The sequence below is a fragment of the Thermobia domestica genome, chromosome 8 (assembly GCF_964235325.1).
Source record: "Thermobia domestica chromosome 8, izTheDome1.hap1.1, whole genome shotgun sequence".
Classification (NCBI taxonomy): domain Eukaryota; kingdom Metazoa; phylum Arthropoda; class Insecta; order Zygentoma; family Lepismatidae; genus Thermobia; species Thermobia domestica.
Window position 1 is genome coordinate 2,926,441 of NC_137461.1, and position 24,375 is coordinate 2,950,815.

Here is a 24,375-nt window from a genome sequence, read left to right on the forward strand (position 1 = left end):
ATACTCTGTATATCTGCATCAAAAACAGTGGCTAACAGTGAACACATGCCTACTGTTTGTATTGTATGATGGCATTGCTGGTTGGGGTGGTAAAATGTGTGCGAAGAAATGTGTTAGATGTGTCAGTACGACTTGTAATAACTCAGAACGTCAAATATACGAGGTTAGTATAGTTATCTTTCAAGAGAATTAATTATACGTGTCGCTTTACTTGAAAGTATGTTACCGGTAAGAATGTCGCACAGGAAGTCACTTGTTTACATTTATTTCGTACCCTTTAACCTTGTGAAATATTTCGCTACAAAAATTATTTAAGAGGGATCTCTAGGGTATATTCCGCAAATGTGAGTCAGGATGTTTTCTTAACAAATTGCTTCAAAATGTAAGTTCTCACCCTTTGGCACTTCTAAGTTATGTGAATATATTATGCTCTGGGTGCCCTCTATGCAGAATGACTAGGAGGGCTTCAGGTTTATGGACATATATACACGAACCTACGTACATATGCCGTAAAAACTACAGTGCAAGAACCATGGTACAACGTGTGCTAGGTTTTTATAAAACACGATTTGCATCTAACCAAGTTAAAGGAGGAGCGAACACGGAGGGGGTTAAGTTCTAAAGTTGGGCGTCCGTTTCCAGCAAAATTTTTAAAATTTACAGTAAAGATATGGATAGTTTGATCATTTGTGTGCTTGATAATATATAAGAGTCTCGAAAAATCTATTTATTTGTTATATATAAGCGACTATAAACATGGGACTATACGGCGAGCGGAGGGAACTAGTTGGCGGAAGGTAACCGAACAGTTGCATTGTGGGAAAGAAACGAGCATTTATGTTATCAACATGGCGAATGTACAAGGGCAATGATCCTTCAGTTTTAACATTTGTGAAGCAATACGTTGATAACGAGCAAAATCTTTTAAAAGTTTGTGAAGAGCACGGATTAATGAACCTAATAACAAATTGCAGAAAGTGTGCAAAGGAGATAACAGCGAAATAACGTGGCGAAAGCGGACGCCCAACTTCGGAATAAATGCCCACGGGGGTGTGTCCGTAGGGAGCCGACGTATCAGCGACGGTGGGTATGCGTGTAAAAGATGCTGCTGCAAAAATGTAATGTTGAATTTATTTGTCAGTTTAACGTCCCATGTTTATGCGTTTTAATCTAAGGGGTAAATGTTTAGTAATTGGGGGCCAACACTAACGAAGACAGAAAACAACGTGCCCTGCGGGGCTCTAACTCGCCTTCACTCGCTAACGCTCGTTCGGCAATACCGTCTGAATTAATTGTTATTAACCTAATCTAACCAAATGTTTTGGATTTATAGGGGTGGCCATATTGTTTTGAATGCAAATTTTGATGACATTTTAACCCGCCGCCATTTTGCATAGGGTGATCGAGAGAATCGGGACTTGTTGTAGCTTCTTTCTTTTTACAAGGGTTTTCAAGCGGTATACCACTTGACCCCTCTTTCCATTTGACAATTTTGAGTTGGACCCCGTCTGGAACCCTGGGACGAAACTTTTTACTTCGCTCTGTTGTCCTTTGCAACTAATGGGATACGTGTTTTTCAGTTTGTACATATCTCGGACCGTTTTCGATTTAAAGGCCTGATACGGACTAACGGAATCACCCGATATATGACCTGATCTGCATATAGGTGAGTGTTTAAATCATATCAAAATACTGTAGTGTATGTTTTCCTATTGTACTCTACCATTGTATTTTAATTGCACTTATTGAAGCTTAACATATGCTCAGAGTAATTTAGGAAGGAATCGAGGCAAAAGTGCTAGTATGAGTATAGTACCCTAAAGGGTCAGTTTCTCGGATCGGTTTAACAGTTAGTCCTTCGAAACAATTCATGTGGACAATTGCGAGGGGCTAAACTGTAATTTTCCGAGGAAGTGCTTCCCGATAAATCAGCTGACAGATACGTGGCTTTGACATTAAATAACAATGTCTCAACTTCAGTTCAGATCTAATGTCTCATCTCATAACTGGATATTCTTGCTTGTATAGTAGTTTCTTCATGTTCTGAATCCTGAATCAGGTAGAATGGCTCAATGATAGAACAATCGTCTCTGGCGTGAAGAATTCCTGTTTCGACCAGATCATGGGAGTTTGTGACGGACAATATCGTATTCGTGAGGTTGCTCAGGTCTCCGTTGTCATCCACATGCTCATTCCACCAGTTCTTTACGATCCCTCATTTCCATTAATGATGTGTCTCTTTCGACTTAAAGCGCGTAAATATGAAACTCATAAAATACTTTTTTTTAAAAGAGAAAAGGAAAGCTCTATAATACTTTCATTTCATTATTTGCACGTATTCAGGTTTTGAATCTGTCCATGTTTTGCAGTACTGGTAACGCTAGTGCATTTTGAAATCACAAAATAACTATAAATTTAACCTTTTTATTTCCTCCGTAGGTCGGCTGAAGCGGGACGCAGCACTGGTAAAGTTAATACATTTTGACATCACAAAACATAGAAATGTAAGGTTTTATTTTCTCCATAGGTTGGCTGAAGTGGGACGACTTGAAACCCCAAAAGTTCAGGGAAAATATGACACCGGTCAGTTGTTTCTCCACAGAGTGTTTGGATATCGTGGTGTAATTCTCTTCCCGTGGCTGGCCAGAGTGTACGACAGGGATCTTCCAAATAAGCGGGAAAGGTAAGAAAAACTTTTATATTTACAGAAAAAACTATCAGGGTAATCTCGAACCTTTATCTGTCACTTGGTGGGTTGATGGTGTCGGTAATTGAGCTAACAACACGGCCAGCTTTTCTGTGTCTCAGTGCTCTGTATTCGTCGAATTCCAATAAAGCAACTGTTTGGTGGAAAGTGCCTATGCGGTTCCAACGATGTGAACAGACTTTGGGGGAGATGATTGAAATTGAGTTCAAATATAGAAGAGACTACCGGTATGTAGATTCTATATTTCAAAAGCAAATTGTTCTAAAATGGATAGAACATAGTCAAAAAAAAGCACGAAACATTAACAATAATATCAATGGAAAATCAATGAAAATAAAATAATTTCTCCACTTATCTCAAAAGCAAAAGGGGGAGATGGCTGAAATTCAGGTTAAATATAGAACAGACTATGTAGATTCTACATCCAAAAAAGAAATTGTCCTAAAATGGATGGAAAATAGTAAAGAATCACGAAGCATGAACTTTAAAATCAATGGTAAATCAATGAAGAAAATGAAGTTGTCCAGTTATCTCAAAAAATGTAATATGGAGGTGGCTAATTAATAGCTTACTGCAAAGACATAATGAAGAGCTTAAAAACTGTGTATAGCACGTAAGGTAAATATCGATAGAACATTGTCAAAATTCAAGCTGTTTGAGTAAAATCAATAATAATGATAAAGTATATGTATTTTCTTCGAATTACCCAGGGCACCTCACACGGAGGTTACATGCTTGAAATATCTTAACATCTCGATTTGGAATCTTCAGATTCGATTTAGCACACAACGTGATTTTTAACCTGATCACGTCACACAGTCTGGTCCTTATGGCAAACCGAATAGACTCTTTGTAGAAGTGATGCTAAGCGGTGGATACTTATGTTCGTGAACTTTTGACAGTTTATTATACAATCTGCAAGATGATTTAAAGTAGCACAGTAGAATGAATGATAGAATTGCATGTGGTTTTAAAAGTCTACATAGGCTTCTATTCTGTTCCTGGGTAAAGTCCGGTTTCTGCACTTATCTGGTAACAGCCTCGGCTGACTTCTGCAGGAGCTCTAGTGGTGTGTTAGAGCATACTGATTGTTATCCTCCAATTTATTCGGTGTGGTTGGTGCGGTTAACCTGCTTTGCCCAAATTCTCAAATTAAAGCCTCATGGCATAACATCAATGTTCCTTGCTAGTCATTCATGTGAACGACGGTGATCCCAAAAATTGTTGTCAATCCCCGCAAGAACATCAAATGAATGAGGCACCATCTTGTACAAAGATACAGGATGATTTTTATAAAAACTTATTGATTTCATTTGAGCCTAGAATTTCTAACTGAAGTCCGATTTTAATGCGGTTTGTGACAAATAAATAAGGGAGGAAGGAAGATTTATGGTACTATGTTTACTGGTTTAAATTCATCCTGGGTAATGTTAGCCACATCCCAAGAAAAAAACAAATATTCGCCAGTGTACCTTACCATTGGAAAGAGGTTTCGGATTTTTCAAGCGGAATTGCAGAACACACATTAAGTGTTAGTGGTAACACCCATAAATCACATGTTGAATAGCTGTAGCCGGTTTCTTGAGACGGAGAGATTTCTTGGGCGACCCAAGGAGTCGACAACTGACATCTTCCACAAAACCCGCTTTTGGGGTCCGATGCTTCCCTGTCTCACTCAGAAGCGATCCTGTTTCTTCCAATTTATTCACTAGCGACAATATTGTGTTCCTGTCTGCTGCAGAACGTGAGGCAAATTTGTTTCTAAATGTCCTTTGCGTAGCAAAAACAGATTCCGTTCTCTAAAAGCTTTTAATGATAAACATACGTTGCTCCAAAGAGTACACCATTCTCACTGTGTCTTAATCACAATCATACAGTAGCACACAACTGTACAACACAACAATTCCCAGTACAACGGCCCTATTTCTTGTTGACTTTGGCGAGTTTGCCATCTAACGGAGAAAACTCAAGCTTCCACACACGCCGCTCGTCATTCCAGTTGTAAGGTACATTGGCGAATATTTGCTGTTTCTCTTGAGGCGTGGCCGATATTACCTGGGATGAATTTAAAATCGTGAACATAGTCACATAAATCTCCCATCCTTTCTTGATCATTTGCCACAAATCGCTGAAAATCGGACTTCTGTTAGGAATTCTAGACCCAAATGAAATCAATAAGTTTTTTTAAAAAGTCACCCAGTATTATGGACATAATGCAGCAAGCATCTTCTTGGAACATGGCTAGGTTACAGTTTTGTGTTTGCTGTCTCACGAGTAAAAGCTGGATCCAAGTCATGTCACAGTACGTTGCATTTCGTCAATAGTGGCCATAGATCATCTTGCGCTTAGTAGTAACACTTACGATGTACACACGAAACTTAGCTTTGTCGGAAAAAATGAAATGAAATCTTTAAGTTTTACGTCCAACGTTTATACCGGTTAGGCTAAAGGAGACGGTGGTAATGAGAAATGAGTAAAATGGTGAAATGAAGAAAGTGGGAGGAAACGGGAGAACCCCGAGACAACCCACGAGCATGGTGTTTGTTCGCCACACAGTCCACACGGCCCGAGCTGGGATCGAACCAGGGACCCCAAGCACCGGAGGTGAATGCTCTACCACTGAGCCACTGCGCCCTCTTCAAACTAAAAGTGTAATAATAAGAAATTGTAATGTCTCCCTATCCTGATGCCGATTGGGGGCTGAACATGCACTTCAGCGGTATCAACAGTATTATTCATCGTACCGAATACTGAAAAATTCAAGTTTATATATACGAGGGAGGACCCAAAAATAACAGCAATTTCCTGATAAAAAGCATGAACGTATAACTTTTTTCGAATTCAACTTTAATCCCGTTCAAAGTACTCTCCATTAGTACTAATGTACTTGTCCAAACGTTCATTCCATTACTGGAAGCACTTGCACATTCGGCCTCTTTGATGCCTGCTAGCACCAAGTAAAAAACTCTTCGTATACTTGCGTTCTTTGTAAGCTGTTTGCATTATCACAACAGATCCTGCTGCGTTCTTGCCGAGTGAGAAAAAAAAAAAAATAAAACTTCATAGACGCACGTTGTTCGTGAGAATCTTGTCATTTCTTCGTGTCACAAGTGCATTATAGACACACACAACTGCCAGAGAAACCACACGCGTTGTTGTTGGTTGACGCCACTTGGCATTCTCACTCAGCAGAGATCTTCCCATAGCACCCTAGCGGTGCAACCCCCAGGATTCCCACATTCTGGAAAATCAGGGAATGTCAGTGAAATGAAAACATATCAGGGAAATCATGCATTTTGCGTAAAATGTCATGGAAAGTCAAATAACATAAATGTGCAATTGTAACATTCCTTTTTTGAATCTAACGTTTTTCCCTCTCTATCAGTTGTACAGATTGGCATGTGAAGAGGACCACAATGATTCAGCATTCACATGAGTGATATGGTGGTGCTATTTCATACTGAGGTACTGTGTGTGTGTGAGACAGAGAGGGAGATAATTGATCATGTAAAAGCACAGATGGAAGTATTCCTTGTCATCTTCGTGGACATCGGTTTTAAGACAGAAAACCTACTGAAGAGTTGGAAGCATCAGATAAAGATAAACTAGCTTTCAGCCTTGACTGTCGAAACTTTTTGCTGGTCACAATTAAGAAGATTGTGGAAAAGAGCCCCTTCTGAAGTACAAACCGGTACGTGCTCTGTTAGCTTTGGACCCCAGGATTAAAAATAAAAAAATCCAGAACTTGCTCCGACTAGGATGAAACAAACTCTGCATGACCATAACAGAATATCTGATTCTGTAACTGAGAAAGCAGTGTCAATTTATGTCTTTCTGTACTGAAATTCAGGGGTCTCATAACTTCAGAGAATACGAAGAAAAGATGGGCAACATCAGATTAGATGACTTCTTTGCAAAGGTATTATCCAGGAAACAAGAATATTCTAATTTGTGGAATGTTGTGAAAATGTTTACATTTCATCCCACGGCAGTGTTTCAGTGAGGGGTGGGTTCTCAGTCAATAAGACACTTATTGTAGAAAACCAAATCGGAGATTCTCTGGTAGCACAGAGGCGGGTACATGATGGAGTTATGTACTACGGAGATGTACAGTAGAATCTGTTCCTCGAAGAATGCTTCTCCCAGTTGGCTCAGTTCGGAGACGCTATGATGAATACCTTAAACAGAAACGAACAAGAAAAAATGCAGAGGAAAGTAAAATCAAAGGTGAAAGAAGAAAACTAAGTGCTGAAATTAAGAAATTGGAAGCAAAGAAGAAACAAATAGAATTATATTACAAACAAGAACAAGACGCTCTCGTAGAACAAATTCAAGAACTGAAGCAAAACAAAATTCTGTTTAAAAAATGACGGCGGCTCAGTGATAGAGCGTTCACCTCTGGTTCTTTGGGTCCTTGGTTTGATCCCAGCTCGCGTAGGTGGATTTTGTGGTGGATAAACACCGTGTGTGTGGATTTTCTCGGGGTTCTCCCACTTTCTTCATTTCCCCATTTCATTCATTTCTCATCATCACCGTCTCTTTTAGCCTAGACGGCATAACCGTGGAACGTAAAACTTAAAAATATCATTTCATTTCATTTTATGACTCATAGTAGTAGGTCTAAGGGAGAGTTGGCAGTATATTGTTGACTGCATGTTACATTTCTTTGTATTGTTCTTTCAAGCAATGAAAGAAGTCTAATTTGCAATGTCAAGGTATGTGGTACTGTATCATCATGGGCGTCTCTGGCGGGGTGGACGCGTCCCCCCCAATATTTTGAAATACGAAATATTCAATATTTTATTTTAATTTAATTTATTTAGATACTCACTAGCAGTTAGATTATTTCCTTTGATGTCCTCCCCAAATTTTACATGCCAGAGACGCCAATGTGTATCATACATATATTATTATATACTTACATGTTCCTTTTTGTATAAATGGCAATTAAAGGGCTGTGTTGGACGGGTATGGGAATGGAGCAGGCCGTTAAAAAGTGTATGATAGAACTTACCCCATATCTTCCCATTTATATCAGGGAAAATAAGAATTAGTCAGGGAAATTGGAAACCCTGAACCTCGTACTACAAGTACATGAAATGAAAATGAAATGAAATCTTTGTTTTACGTCCCACGATTATGCCGGTTAGGCTAAAGGAGACGGTGATGATGAGTAATGAATGAAATGGTGGAATGAAGAAAGTGGGAGGAAACGGGAGATCCCCGAGAAAACTCACGCACACGGTGTTTGTCCACCACAAAGTTCACTTGGCGGAGGCTGGGATCGAACCCGGGACCCCAAGCACCAGATGTGAACGCTCTACCTACAAGTACAAGATGCGCAGGAGTACGATTTCGATTATTTTTGGATCCACCCTCATATATATATTGCCTGAAATGCCCCTTCTCTACATGAGGAGAATAAGTTTATGGAAAGTGTTATAATCCCCTCCCCCCTTTAGGATACGCATTTCAAACTAAAAGTAAAAAATGAAATTAAATCTGTAAGGCCGGTTAGGCTAAAGGAGACAGTGATGATGAGAAATGAATGAAATGGTGGAATGAAGAAAGTGGGAGAAAACTTGAGTACCCCGAGAAAACCCACGAGCACGGTGTTTGTCCACCACAAAGTCCACACAGCGCGAGCAGGGATCGAACCAGGGACCCCAAGCACTGGAGGTGAACACTCTACCACTGAGCCACCGCACCCCCTTCAAACCAAAAGTGTAATAATAAGAAATTGTAATGTCTCCCTATCCTGATGCCGATTGGGGGCTGTACATGCACTTCAGCGGTATCAACAGTGTCATTATTCATCTTACCGAACACTACTATTGGTCATTCTCAATTGTGTTTACATACCGCATACCTCCCATACCGCATCACGAAAATTATCAGTGTAATATCGTAAGATCCTTGGGAGGCCTAAAGTTGATAATCATGTCAATTGTATCATATTTTATTTAGTTCAATAGTTAGTGCGTGATTCGAACATACATGAACTCACATTGACTTTTATGTATGGAAAGTAGCAAGGTAGACTAGACCAAGTACCAAATTTTACGAAATTTAGGTATGTATGCGAAATTACTGATAATGGTGTGAGTTCCTCTAACTAGACCAGCTGTCCTATTAACTAGGATGTTAACAGGACAGCCAAATGAAAATTCACACCATTACCAGTGATTTCCTGTATATAACTCTGTTTTGTAAAGATATATATATATATTTGTGAAAGGTATTCCTGTATAGTAATATTTAGAGAAAGTTAAGCATTTTCCTATAGGAAGTCATTTTGTATATTTAAATGTTCTGAACTCTGATAGCTGGCCGCGTATTTAAAAGACTTAAAACAAGAGAACAGGAGGGAGTAATTATTTTGATGTGCTTATTTGTTGCAGAACTCAGGAAGAAGGGAATAACTTCAACCACGTAGGGAAAGAAGTCAAAGGAAGAACCCACACGTATTACCAGGTGCTCATTGACTCCCGGGATTGTCCATACATAGTATGTATATAGATTCTAGCTGTTGGTTTCTTTGGGAAACAAAACTTACACAAATTTAGTGGATTATCGATAGTATGTACTGTAGATAAATAAATGAGCAGTTGGTGCAAAATTCAATATTGTCGTACTAGTGGCATTAATCTTTATACTACCACAGTGTTAAAACTTCCTAATTCAGTTAAGATGTAGTTTCATTTTATTTCCCCCACTCTTATTTTTAAAGCTATACAATTAAATCATGTTACAATTCATTTAATTAATACGCTGTCGAACTTCCAGTAGGGTGATGTTCCAGGTAAAAGACAATTATAATATACATTAGATTTTTGTTTCCTTTCCTTCAATGATCACGCGTAGGTGATCTGTTAGAAGAAACGACAAGTTTGGGTATTTATTTATTTATGAACATAATTCCAGATACAGCTGAACGCCAGTTTACACAGGAATATGTAACAAAACTAAAAGATGAAACATAAAGCAATAATAATAATAATAATAATAATAATAATAATAATAATAATAATAATAAAATAACATGTAAGTGATAAGGAGAAAGGTTGACAATAACTGACTAAAGTTTATCCACTAAAATGACGTCGTAGTGCAGAGTTATATACTGCTTCAGAATTAAATAAGTCTATGGGTGTATGTGACATTTCGTTGTATAGTTTAGAAAGTTTGTAAAACAGAAAACGTTGAACTATTGAAAGTTCAGGTCGTACTATATGAAAAAGGTATGTCTTACGTGTTTGTTTGAATGGAATTCGGAAATACAATTCTAAGAGTAACGTTTTGGATTTGAACTGGCCATGTCTGAGTTTGTAGAGATATTTGAGATCATTAATTTTATGACGAGTGTCAAATAGTTGAATATTTAGTGTTCGTAACAGTTCATGTTTTGTCATCGCACGTGCGCGAGGTACTCTGAACCGTACTATTGCCAGGAGGAAGTTTAGAAGTGAGTTTAGCCAGAATAGATTTGTAGGAGCTGCCATTGTCCAGATACGTGAACAATATTCCATTTTAGGAGAAATTATTGCCTTGTAGAAAGTTGCTAATGAGCTGTTCCGTATCTCTGTTAATCTGTACATAAGTCCTAGGAGGCGCATCGATTGCTTAGTGTGTCATAGTGTTTATATGTTCTGTGAAAGTTAGTTTTGTGTCAAAAATAACCGAGATCCTTATGAGTATTGATTCTCGTGATGGGGAAACCATTTATGTTGTATGAAGTGGAAACATATGTAATGATGTTTTCATAACGTTATAAATGTGTGTGCACAGATGTTTAATATTTCTCTGTTTAATAAGAGTATACACTAAACAAGGAAGTTCTTTGGTCTTATATTTAATCCCTAGTTATTCCGGACCAGTAGTGTAGTCTTCTGTATCCTATCTTTCATAATTCTCAATTCAAGCACTATAGTCCATGCGGTATGAATACTGAACACCGATTTCCAAAGTGAAAAAGAGTGGGCTGGGAGGCATAGTAGGTAATGCACCGGCATGGTAAGCTGGAAGCTCAGGTTCTATTGTAGATCTGCTGACACATTTTTCACTCTTTGAACTTGAACTATGGTTCCTATATACGTAACGTGTTAAATATTTTCCCATTTTCAGACAAAACTATTGTCTTAAATGATATTGGAGAGTAAAAATAGTTTTAAAAATTCTCTCATCTATCGTGGAGTTGGTGTGAGAAAAATCGGTAAATTCCTTCATTTATCGTAAAACTAACTTAATTATTATTATATTACGTATGAGTGATGCCTTGTAATCAAATACAAAATTATCCTACGGGCTATGGACTTCTTAAGAGAAAATGGAGGAAACGGTGGATCCGTCCTACGTGTAGTAATTTCACTGAAGTATGTTCTCCGGAGACTTTGTCTTTAGAAATGTAATTAAACCATTATGCCCTTTAGGCTAAAGGAGATGGAGAATTAATGAAAATATATGATGATTATGAGAATGTGCGAAAACCTCAAAAATTCGTACGAACATGATGTTGTCCACCACAAATCCACCTTTGTCACCTCACCTCACTGAACTGCTGTTCCTCAATACTTCGTCTTCTCATCCTCTTATGATAATCACCATGTTATCTGGTTTTAGAGACTACAAAAATAACCATCTAGAAAAAGACTTCAATGAAGAAGCATCCGTCTTCTGGATTATCACAACACTTCAAATACGATCCCCTTAGGGGGCGCGGTGGCTCAGTGGTAGAGCGTTCACCTCCGGTGCTTGGGGTCACTGGTTCGATCCCAGCTCGCGCCGTGTGAACTTTGTGGTGGACAAACACCGTGCTCGTGGGTTTTCTCGGGGTTCTCCCGTTTCCTCCCACTTTCTTCATTCCACCATTTCACTCATTTCTCATTATCATCGTCTCCTTTAGCCTAACCGGCATAACCGTGGGACGTTAAACTTAAAGATTTCATTTCATTTCATTTTTCACGATCCCCTTAATCATTCACATGATATTAGTACAACAAAAATATTATGTAATTACGACAGTAATACAGATATGTTAGTTATGGAGCCATTTCCTGTTCAAATAAGAAATCCGGGCAACTCAACCAGCAAACGATCGTTAGGAAGACTTAGGGCCAGATGGGAAGATATTAAAATAGATCTCGCAGAAATAGGAATACAAAGTAGAAACTGGTTCTAGTTGGCTAAGGACAGAAATCAATGCAGAGCTTTTGTGAATGCAGCATTGAAGCTTCGGGTTCCATAAGCCAGTGAGTTAGTTATTATTTAGTTATAAGAAATCCGGGATTAAATTTGGTCAGGGTGCGAACTGAGCATAATTCTGAATGTGTTTGCAAAATTTAGCAAGCGTGCATACCAACCCTGAAAACAGATCACATGGCAGTATCATTGCAAAATATGAAGACGAAGTCTCCGAGAAATTTACTTCTGTGAAATCACCTACATCCGGGACTAATCCGTGCAAATTTTTCTCTTGATTCTCTTTTCCCCATCTTCGGTTCTCGGTGGGGGCACTCGGTCGAGAAAGTGTAAAACGCTTTTTCAGGCCAGCCACCCTGAATGAGGTTTTCCTGGGTTTTCCTCATTCACACCAGGCAAATGCCGAGGTTGTACCTCACTTATAGGTCCCAGACCGCTTTCTTCCTTCCCCCATCCTTTCTTCCTTTCTTTTCCCCGGATTGTGTGCTTATCAAGGGACGTCATCCCTCAAGACGTGAAGGGCTAAATGGCCTTAGATGCCGAAAGCCCAGAAAATCTGATTCCTTCACTTTTCCCCATCATTCCTTGAAAAACCCGAAGACAAACGAATTCTTCCGCAGAAGGGTGAAATTACGGAGTCACCCAAAACACAAGTGTCACGAACCCAGGCCCTCTCTCATAAGGACCTGAGTCGGAATAGGCCCTCACAAGCTCTGCGTAAGTTCGAAATCATTATTATTATTATTATTATTATTATTATTATTATTATTATTATTATTATTATTATTATTATTATTATTATTATTATTAAAGATATACGAGTTGTAAGTGCAAGGGTATTTTTATATTTTAAAACTAGTTTTGTTTCTTAATTCACCTCTAACATTCTAATTCTATCTAAAGTTAACAGTCATTTACTTCCAAGTTGCGTGAACACTCAAATAGTTGTTTCTGTTGGCAGCGAGCACAAACAGAAGCTGTGACGTTCCTTGGCAACCAGGAAAGCAGTCGAAGTCTCTACGCAATTCCAGGCCTTGACTACGTAGCCCACGAAGACATTCTTCCGTACACAACGACAGAAAAGCAACCGCTTCATCACGAGTTGTTCGACAAATTTCTTGTGCATTCAGTGGACAGAGGTGAGTGACAGTTTTAAACAGTTGTCGTAGTATAAAGGTAGCAAAGAAAGTTCTGCCGCTTTTTGTGATGGTCTGTGTTCCATTGGCTCTTACCCCGTGAGTTGAATGCGAATGGAGATAAGGCGAAGGTCAGTTGTTGGGTGTGGATATATCCAACATACTACCTGGTTGTGGCAGTTCAGTTACACCGTGAACGTGCGTAAGGACTGAGTGAACATGGGACCTCCACAGAGTATCATAAGGGTGTGTATGCTGTACGAGTTCAAACTGGGGTCAAACGCCGCTGCAGCGGGGCGGAAGATATGCCAGGTCTTTGGTGAAGTTGTGGTGACTACGCGGACAGTGCAGCAGTGGTTTAACAAGTTTAGGGACGGTGACAAAATACTCGAAGACGCATCACGGGACGTGCCGGAGGTCCAAAACATGTACAAAATGAAGATCTTCAGGCAGCAATTGAGGCGAACAGTGGTCAGATATGTGAGAAACTGGGGCTACAATTCAGTGTGAGTGGAGAAATTATTTGGCAGCACCTCCATAACGCGAAAAATCACCTGTGTTTCTTCGCTGTCTCGTCTGAGGAAAGAGAATTTTCTGGACAGGGTGTTGACATATGATAATTGGGTCCTGTACGAAGCTCCTGGAGCCGTCATTAGGTTAGCATCACATGAACCGGTTCCAAATCAGCAAAAAACCAGCACTGCACCAGAAGAAGATCCTCCTATGTGTTTGGTGGACTGCTCGCGGCATCGTGCATCGGGAGCTGCTACCTGCTGATCAGTGCAACTGTGTACTGTCAGGTACGTCTTAGGTGACATATCGATGTTCGAAGGTGGTGGGTGAAAAAGCGACAGAACTTTGTTGGTTACCTTTATATTAACATAATAGCGTCGTATTGATTTCATAAATTGTAGCGTACGTCTTGTAAATACCAATACTTTATATTTTCCTGATACTGTAACCCTTATCTCAGGGAAGTACGTTTAAGGTAAAACCAATATGCAAAAAGAATTAAAGAGAAGATAGGAAGTCTTCTAATGAAATCGTCCGTTTTAACTCATCCTTCTCCCTGCTGTCAAGATTGGCGATACTCGGAAAGGAAGAAGAATTACATAGTAGTTATTCGTGACGATTCCTGTCAGCGCATGGAATTCTTCCATTTGTTAATTTTCCTTGTAACATTTAGTTATGTGTTCCGGAGGAAGTGGTTCGCAATTCCACGAAAATTTGGACTAGTGGCATTTACAAATGAAGAGTAATACTACGAAATGATGAGCCATAAAACTGCTCTCTTCAGATATAGTTTTGAACTTCCTACTGGTGTGAACGAAGAAACGTATTTTACCTGTTGGTTGCGTAGTCGTTTCACGTATTGCCCTATATTTCACCCGCGTTTGCTGCTGTGACCTTCTTCGAGGAAACGAATTTCTTCACAGGTAAAGTTTTATTGTATTTATAACATAGTTGCGTAAAACATGAATTCTTTAACATATTCCTGCTGGTAATTTCGGCAGCTAATGCTCTGGTGTCTTCGTCGAAGCATGTGAAAGAATGGCCAGAACTCAACACAGATAAAGGAAATTTGAATAAGAATTGAAACAATATTATTAGAAACTTTATTAATAAAAATTGAACTTTAGTTTGCAATTAATAAAAATATAATTTCATCAAAAACAGTTACATACAATACATATTTTGTGATCGTTCTACAGGGTGTTCAAAAAGTTACGCAACCTTATGGGAAAATATTTGTTTATTATTATTTTGTACATTTTCTATATTAAGTACTGAAAGTGACTGCCGTTTTGTTCATCACGTAAGTGGGCACGACGAACCACGTTGAAAACTGTTCTCATTGTTATTTGTAGGATGTGGATTGTCACTGACCCATACCGGAGAATTTTGGACATCAATGTATTATCCATTCAGATGAAACAATATCTCGGAAATCCAGAATCACTAAAACTTATTATATTTTACCAACTACTTTTTTAAGGCTTACTGCGTATAATTTGACTGTTTTGGAGCACGTGTCAAAAAGGCATATTGCTTGCACGTGATCAAGTGATTGGATTGGGAAATATTTTTTTCCACGGGATATGGGGATGGCATTTGGGGCAAACATTACCAATACTCGAACATATTTTTCAGGATACAATAAGCTTGCGTACATTCACCCGGGAGCCACCAAACTCACAGAGAGGGATTTTTTTTTAGAAATTTCCCAAATTTAGCAAAAATCCCCTTTCCTCGTACTTAAAAGAGAAACCGGTTAAGGTGAAGCTGATAAACGATGTTTCCTGTTTTAAATAAATTTCATAAAGTATCGTAAAACTGTTAATCTTTTTAAGTGCAGTGGCTCTATTTTGACGTGACAAAATTACGATAATGTTGTTGATGTATTTTAATTTTCAGAGCCGCCGTTCTGTCCGCAAGAAACGTTGAAAGCATGGCAGGAGAAGAACCATCCGTGGCTGGAATTATCAGACGTCCATAAAGAGACAACGGAAAGTGTCCGCGTCACAGTGATCCCTTTCTACATGGGCTGCAGGGAGTCACAAACTGCCTCCGTATATTGGGTAAGTTAAAATTTTACTTCGTGGCAAAAGAAAAATTTCTGGAACAACTCGGAACATCAGTTACTAGGTTGACATAAACAGTAATTATAATAAGCATTCGATGGTACTCACGTTATTGCATCTGGAACGATTTCGACATATTTCGCCTACTATCATCAGCGCGACGAAATTATCTCGAAAACGTAATCTTTACCTTTCTACATGCGTCAGATTGAATACCTTTCTACATGCGTCAGATTGAAAAGTTGACAAATCGAATAACCAGGCGTCCTTTGAAAAATTACTGAAGGGGTTATTATCTTCTGTCAAAAACTTCAAAACAGAAATCACTCCTCTGTTAAGTGTTTTTTTTTTTTTTTTTTTTTTTTTTTTTTTGTTACTAAATTCATTACCTTAAGTTTCTTCAATCAGGCGTATACAGAAATGTAAGATGACATTCTGAGATGTGAGATAGCTTTCTAGTAACGAACTCCGTCCCACTGATGATGGCAGGCGAAATCTGTTGAAACTGTTCGGGAAATTATAACAGGATGCAATAGCATGGTAAGTTCCAATGCTTATGATGATTATTAATTTGTAATATGCGTCAATTTTTTGTTATATTACGTTATTTGTAAACTTCATAGAATGTACAGTATACAGAACAATTATAAGGAAGTGCAGGAAATAGATTGAATCTTCTCTTGGTTAGAAGAAGTGAATGTTGGTGTAGCTCGTTAGATAGAATAATAACTCAACTTCATTTTCCAATAATGGTGGTTAAAAAGAATGTTCTGTTCCTAAAACTTTTGACAGGTTGAGCTTTAAAAACTTACGAAGTCAATGAAAGGGAAAATTATTTTACGGTCAAGTCCCGAAAACTCGGCCTAATGTGAACCGAAGGGTGGCCGAGTTTGTGAAAATGCCTAGTTACCGAGAATGAGATTAAAAGCAAATCGAGTGTTTCCTCAGAAAACACAGTACTGTGCTTGTATGTATTGTTTACTTGAGAATACAACAGAGAATAAACTGCCCAATTACCCTTAACAAAGGGAAAGTACGTACTTTATGAAGGCATAGAGCCTTTACTATACATGGGAATGAAAATTAATGAATACAACTGTACAGTAATGTATCTGATAAGACAACCTCAGAAAATTACCCAGAATGACCTTGAACGGGTCTGCGTTTTTTTTTTTTTTTTTTTTTCCTTCTTGCCAGAATGTGTAACTGTGTTATTCGGACTACCAGGTTATCAAGTGCCGAGTTTTAAGGGCTCTACTGTATAGTAAATGAAGTAATAGTATTTATGTGTACAAGCTATTGGATGCATATTTATTAAAATAAAATAAAAAAAAAAGTTCCTACTTTCCATACTGAACATGAGAATCATAACTACAAAGAGTCAGCTTTTGAAATCACTCTTGAAACAAGTAGGTAAGTGTCAGTGCTACGTTCATCCTTATAAATGAACTAAATAGTCGACTGCTATCATTTTTAGTGATGTTGTGCGTTTTGACATTTCATAAGTATCGCAGTTTCAGAAGAGAAATGAAATGAAATGAAATCTTTGAGTTTTACGTCCCACGGTTATGCCGGCTAGGCTAAAGGAGACGGTGATTATGAGAAATTAATGAAATGGTGGAATGAAGAAAGTGGGAGGAAACGGGAGAACCCCGAGAAAACCCACGCACACGGTGTTTGTCCACCACAAAGTTCACTTGGCGGGAGCAGGGTTTGAACCCAGGACCCCATGCACCAGAGGTGAACGCTCTACCACTGAGCCACCGCGGCCCGGTTTCAGAAGAGAATACGTACCTCCAGGTGTACAACGTATTCCTGGCTTTTCCGTGTGTGATCCAGGTGTACATCATTAACCAAAGAAAGTTTTATAAAATGTGGATTAAACTTTATCCTTACAAAGGTTTCATAGAGAAGCATGGGTTCTTACAGATGGACAGAACCCACAACTCTGTTCTAGTGGCAGTAGAGTAGCAGAAGATGCATTGAAATAGAGTGCAGAAAAGTTCTGTTATTTGATTCTCATGTATGGAATGCATCGTAGGAGCAGTTTTATCTAAGTAGTAATAGTATGTTTAGAGCACACCGTAGTCTACTGGTTAGAGGTTGGACTCATCTTCACGTGGTCCCGGGTTCGATTTCCGGACAGTGCTTTCCAATTTTCGGCGTCGTGAGGCAAACTGGGGAGTCACATGACGTCTCCTAGGTCTAGAAAGCTTCTGATACGTCTGTTAGTGACCACGTGTTCGTCGCTAGACTAAACGTAGTTCAGTCGGTCGCTCATAGGTGGCGTTGGAGTGGCTCAGGCCCACAAGGGGCTGTTACGCCATGTGGTTTGGTTTTAGTAATAGTATGTTTCTTACTTTTCGAAACATGTACTGTCACTTATCTCTTTAAAAAACAAACATAGTCTAGTAATTTTATAAGCTCCTTCATAGCTAAGCGGTTAGCGTTGGCGCTTTTGGCGTGAGAGACTTGGGTTCGATTCCCGGCGGGAGCTTTTGTGATTCGAATTCCACATTAATCAGTAGGTCCACGTCTCATATAGCCTCGTTGCTGAACGGGACGTTAAACTCAAAATCACTTCACCTCTAGTAATTATACAATGAAATATGGACACTGAATTAGTGTAGACTTAAATCACGAACTTCCGCTTGTTGGGTGGTTGTTCTATCACTTGAACTTCTAGTAGTGACACGACCAGCTTTTCTGTATTTAAGTGCTTTATTCCACAACTGTAGTTGGATCAACTGTCTAGCAAACGGGAGATCAAAGCTCGAGTCCCGCCAATCCAGCGTATCAGGATTTTTCTGTAAAATTACTTCGTTGCATCTTATCCTCATGTGAGTGAAAAATTACTATTAAGTTTGTCACTTCAGACAGGTCAAACCATAACAACATTAACAAAATTATTAATGTAATTCATTTGGGGTACGGGATCACGGTGACTCGGTAGTAGAGCGTTCATCTCTGGTGCATGGATTCCCTGTTTCGATCCTAGATCGCGCCAAGTGAACTTTGTGGTGGACAAACACCGTGTGTGTGGATTTTCTCAGGGTTCTCCCGTTTCCTCCTCCCTTCTTCATTGCACCATTTCATTCATTGCTCATCATCACTGTCTGCTTCAGCCTAGCCGGCATAATCGTGGGAAGTAAAACTTAAAAATTTCATTTTCCATTTGGGTGCTGCCTAATAAGTAAAACTCAAAAGATATTTACTTTGTTTTTCTGTATCCTGTTACAGACTTGTTAAAAAAAGATCCGAACATCAAAGTAGTAAAATAAAGCGGAAGCAGTATACATTTCCTTGATCTAGCCATATATAAGAAATACTCAAAGTCCACACCAAAATATATCGCAAGAGACAGTAGGCTCATGCAAATTTGGTGCATTCAAATAAAACGAAGAATCTCTCTTGTCGAGCTTTTACCCTAGGTTCCATTCACAACGACAGAACAACTGAAGTCAACTTTTTGCGTGTGGCAAGACACTTTATAGGCATGACCAAAAGGAACAACATACTAGACTGGGAAAATATACAGTATTAATGTTGCCAAATACAATGAAGCCCAAACATTAGATGTTTGAAAAAACATAAACGATACAGAACATAACATTGATAAAATTAATTAAATACCAAAGTTTCAAACTTATGGACGTTCTCCACGGATATGGCGTGCAAGTTGGATGTCACTAGGCATGCTTGTGACCTTCGCGTGAATAGCGCACAGGTTGGTATCTTCAAAATGCCCTACCAATAAGCTTCACTTGCCTCCTGTAAAGTCATGACAGCTGAGCTTTGGAAGCGAAGATCTGTCTTGAAACTTTGTGCAATTTCACAAACGAGTCGTTGGAAGACCAGCTTTCGGATAAGCAGTTCTCTGCTCTTCTGGTAACAGTGAATTTCTCGCAGAGCTACAGTACCAGGCCTGTGACGATGAGGCTTTTCAACTCCAGTGATAGCTGGAGCAGTCTTCCTTGCAGCTTTGGTGGCAGGCTTCTTTCTAGGAGCTATGCCTCCAGTAGATTTCCTATCTGTGGTCTTGGTACGTGCCATTCTGACTGTCCCGACTTCTTTCAAATAGTTGCGCGCAATCTGTTACTAATTATATAAAGAGACGTAACAGGATACAGAAGACTAGAGTAAATATCTTTTCAGTTTATTTAAAGATAACAGGAATTTAAATTGTTGTTTTTCTTTTTCAGTGGCGTTACTGTATTCGTCTGGAGAACTTAGGCGATTTAACTGTACAGCTTCGAGAGAGACACTGGCGTATCTTCAGCCTATCAGGCACTCTGGAGACTGTTCGGGGAAGAGGGGTGGTGGGACAAGAACCTGTACTTTCTAAACAACTTCCCGCTTTTCAATACAGTAGCCATGTTAGTTTACAAGCGCCCAGTGGACATATGTGGTAAGCTTATTTCTTTTCTTATACCTATTATGTTACTATAGCAGCTAGCTTCTGTTCATTAGTTAAAAGATAGCACAACACATATTTTTGATCATGATGACAGCACGAAGAAGAAAAGCATTAAATGCCTTCCCAGTAAACGTTTCTTACCTAATGATATTAACATCCTAAATATTTTAACACCATAAAAGAATAAATGTAGTTTAACAAATTCTTCATTCTAGTATCTGTTGTTATACAAAAATTTGCGATAAAAAAAATTACCCACCTAGCAGCTAGCATAACAATTCAAGTTATCAATTATGTGCAAATTCTCATTGCTTGTTATTAATTAACCTAAAACACACCTGTTGCAGTAATTTTACAACAACAGTGCTGACAGGGGCCGCGTTTCTGTCAAAAAAAGAACACCCATTTTACGGACTTGCATTAAATAGCCTTTCTACATGGCAACACTGCATCAACTTTGCCACAATTTTGCACCAATGGATAAATGTTGATGCATACTGCACATATACACATGGATTCACCCGCAGGAAATCATTTTTCTGCAACTGAATATTAATTTTCTTCATTTACACTTTCGGTATTTTCTTTCGTTACTACACAAAAACGTTACAAACTCCAACATATCTACATAGAACACGCTTACATTGGGAGCAGACAGTCTGTATCATAGGCCTGCGACGGTGTTTTCCATACGTAAACACGACCGGTTGTTGGAAACAAAGTGAAGGTCGATTCATCGGACCACATTACGTGTTTCCACTGCTCATGAGTCCACGCCTTGTGATCCTTGCACCACTGGATACGCCTCTTCGCATTTACAGCTGTGACCAGGGATTTGGCGATAGCGGCCCTCCCATGAATTTTCATTTTATGAGCTTCCCGTCGCACTGTTTTCGATGAAACCGAGTTCTGTAGGCCGGAATTGAGTTCAGACGTAATTTTCATTGCAGTAGTCTTCTTTTTAGCTGCCACAATCCGTTTTAATGCCCTCCGGTCCCTATCAGACAGGATTGTCTCGACCACTGTTGTGCTTTGCAGACGTCGTTTGCCCATGAATTGTGTATGCCCTCGTGACATTGGACACAGTGCCTTTCGATACCCCCACAATGTTCGCCACTGTTTGCACTGAAGTTCCAACCAGACGGGCACCAATGAGCATGCCTCTTTGGAAGTCTCTCAGGTCATTTTACCGCACCACGACACTCAGCTGAACTGGTTACTGCTGACGGAAGAGGAAGGTCCACATGACACATTGAAAACAAAAAATGATCGGCAACCGCAGCACGTGTTGTACAGTGGAGGGTCAAACTTACGTGTCCTGTATGAAGTGTTTTTAGATTTTTTTTTTGTCTACCTCCTGTAGATATATATATATATATATATATATATATATATATATATATATATATATATATATATATATATATATATATATATATATATATATATATATATATAAAGTAATTATCCAAGTAACAAGAAACCTGTTTGGATAGAAAGCAGTAACTAATATTTTAGTTGTGAATTAATATTCATTATTTTTCTATTTTTAATCTTGACACCGTATTCTTTGATCATATCGAAATATTTCCATTGGTGACTAATTTCTAGAATTACCTTATCACCCAGCCGCCACCGCAAGTAATTTATGACTATTTCTTTATTGTGACAAACTTTAATTCATGTGCTTCACAGATCTTAGCTTAGTGTTATGATTAGCCAGTGTCTCAAATTTTCTACATAGGAGAGGTGGCAATTTTATAACGGCCCGGGGCGGCAAAAATTTTCAATTTCACCCTGAGTAAGAGCCTAAATATCAAATATAGTTCTTATTGTTCACTAATAATTCACAAACATTTCAATGGATTTAAACCGTATTTGGAGGAAAGATTAAGTTTGTTAGTATCTATATTTGGTTTTTACCTTTGTATACCATTGAATTTGCACTATAGAGGAATTGGTGTGATATAAAATTGGATATTTCATTGAACTATCATGTATAACCGTCAGCTACACTTGAGGTGGTACAGGAGCACTGACAGTCTTTCCTGGGTATTCTGTGGTCGAATCGCATTGGCGTTTATCAACGGGCGCAGAGGAATGATACATCACATTGTCTCAGCATTATTCTTAATATGAAATCGTTGAAAAATTGAACTGTAACTAATTATTATTATTATTATTATTGTTCCAGGGGAACTTTCCGCATGGAAAGAGAAGACGGTTACATGTTTGACTGTAGAATTCCACCGTTTTCATTGGAAAGTAAACAGGAAGACACAGCTAGCCCTAATGGAGTAGCGTGAAAGTGGAATATTTTATTTATCAATAAATTATAACATTGTTGGTCCGTTGATTTTGTCACAGATTACACACAGATATATATAATTATTATTGTTTCTAAATTATACACGTGACTGCCACAGAGGGGAAAAAGTATTCGGTTGGAAAGTGTGTTATGCAAGTGAACAAAAAAATATTTTTTTTTTTTTTTAAATAAATTATCTTAGAATTGTGGCTGGATCCATGAACAGTTTGTCCCATATTGGGAAACGTACGGCCTCTACCAGTAATTCTAGAATACAATAAAAACTGTTTATTTGTAAATAGACTACAATTGTTGAGAAAGTAATTTTTATTTCTATAGAAGGAACAATAATACATTCAGTACTGAGTCTCTATGTGATATATGTATAAGTGTCTGCTGTTTTTTTTTTAGATGTATTACTGTGATTCTAGAGACTGATTTGATTATATAAATAGCAGTGCTGATATATGTATACATAGTGTGATTTTTTACATACCATAATGCCGTATCATATCTATACAGAAAAGTAGTGAATAGCTAGAAATTAGGATGAAAAAGGAGAATCTCTTGTATTGATATACCACTACCAGTGGCGTATTTAGAATTTTGTTTCGGGGGGGGTGTCTGTGCACAATGCGGGGAAGCAGGTAATTGCTCACCTGAATTTGAGAATTAAATATATTGTAATCGATTGTCTACTGGTGTACTAGAAAAAAACGTGAAACTCTTATGTTGATGGAGGATCTTAGTCCTGCCCCCCCCCCCTTCCCCAAGGCAAATATGAAATTACGCTTTTGCAAACACACGTTCAATATTTGTAATCTCATTTCAACTTAACTGAAGAATTAGATTTTTAAGAAAGAAAAGGTGAGTATTATTGACTGGTGCATCAAACTTTCCTCCCAAAACGATTAAAATTGTTTCGGAGGACGCCCGGAGCTCCCGCCAGGAATCGAACGCTGGTCTCCCGCGCTGAAGACGCGTACCCTAACCACAGCTACGAAGAAACTCTATAAACAAGTATTACATACGATTTATCAATTTTATGATAGATACCAATAAGAGTTTATAACAAAAAGAATACATTAAGTACTAATGTTTGTACAAAAATTGCAAGCAGACAGCAAGTAGAAAGGTTGGGACTGATTGAAAGGAGAATACTATCAAGGAAATCAGGGTATATATTACCCTATGACTGATTGATTGGTAAAGTTTAATGAGGATGTCAGTAGCGAGGCTATTTCTCCCCGTCACGAGGAGGACAATGCCTATTAGCTCATATTAAAAATTCACCATAAAACTTGTCAGAAAAAATGTGTAAATCAAGTACAAGATCTAAAAATTAAGAGAACAAATCAAAATCAAAAATTGAAAGCGAATTCATTTAAAGAATAAAAACTAAAATCTAAAATATGTAACAAGAAAATGACTGAGAAATTGCAATAAGATAAACTTATAACAAGAAAATATCTCCTACGATCACTACTCAAAACCCAATTAAGATCTTTAGGTAGTTCTAAACTTTTTGTGAGGTCTGCATATTTTAGTCATTATACTAGAATGTGTCGAATACTCAGTGGGACGATAGTCTTCACAGTACGGACGGTTCGCACCACGCACTTTACAAATGAGAGACATGAGGGTCCCCGATATGCAAGCGTGTAAGGATCACTTCACCTCAATGACTAGTACGGGATGATGGCTGCAAATTTTCCAAAATATGTTTTACTCTGTGGACTTGTATTTTTGATGGGCAGGTTCCAATCCGCTTGCCAATGAGAACGCATCCATTAGACAAAATACCTACGGAGATCCGAGCACAAGAGAGCATGCTCCAGTGCAACACTTGCCCAACCTGACGTCTTGGTTGCTGTGTTGCCAGCTCGTTTTCCCGAATATCGGCCTTGCTGGGACTCAGAAGGCAACGACGACACAGTTCTGTTGGTGTAGCTATCTCTCAAGAATATCTAACACTAAAGAGTGATTAGTAAAGACATTCTACATGCTTATATTAACGCTTTATGAAT

General features: G+C 38.6%; 1 protein-coding gene and 1 pseudogene across 1 annotated transcript; one reads left to right on the forward strand and one right to left on the reverse strand.

Annotated features, from left to right (window-relative positions):
* Nucleotides 1–7: 7 nt before the first annotated feature.
* Nucleotides 8–22,820, forward strand: POLDIP2 (DNA polymerase delta interacting protein 2). Its single transcript, XM_081767999.1, has 7 exons — nucleotides 8–163; nucleotides 2,528–2,683; nucleotides 9,109–9,214; nucleotides 12,867–13,044; nucleotides 15,457–15,620; nucleotides 19,826–20,031; nucleotides 22,235–22,820. Exons 1-7 carry the CDS (start codon nucleotides 66–68, stop codon nucleotides 22,344–22,346), a joined length of 1,020 nt encoding a protein of 339 aa, XP_081624125.1. The 5' UTR covers nucleotides 8–65; the 3' UTR covers nucleotides 22,347–22,820.
* LOC145692648 (histone H3-like) lies at nucleotides 18,814–19,815 on the reverse strand (annotated as a pseudogene).
* Nucleotides 22,821–24,375: the final 1,555 nt, after the last annotated feature.

Bases quoted from the DNA above. Each gene is read 5' to 3' on its own strand.
- POLDIP2 (XM_081767999.1), top strand. From the start codon at position 66: ATGATGGCATTGCTGGTTGGGGTGGTAAAATGTGTGCGAAGAAATGTG. The intron at 15,621-19,825 runs GTAAGTTAAAAT...TTTCTTTTTCAG, and splicing joins AAACTGCCTCCGTATATTGG to TGGCGTTACTGTATTCGTCT. The intron at 20,032-22,234 runs GTAAGCTTATTT...TTATTGTTCCAG, and splicing joins GCGCCCAGTGGACATATGTG to GGGAACTTTCCGCATGGAAA.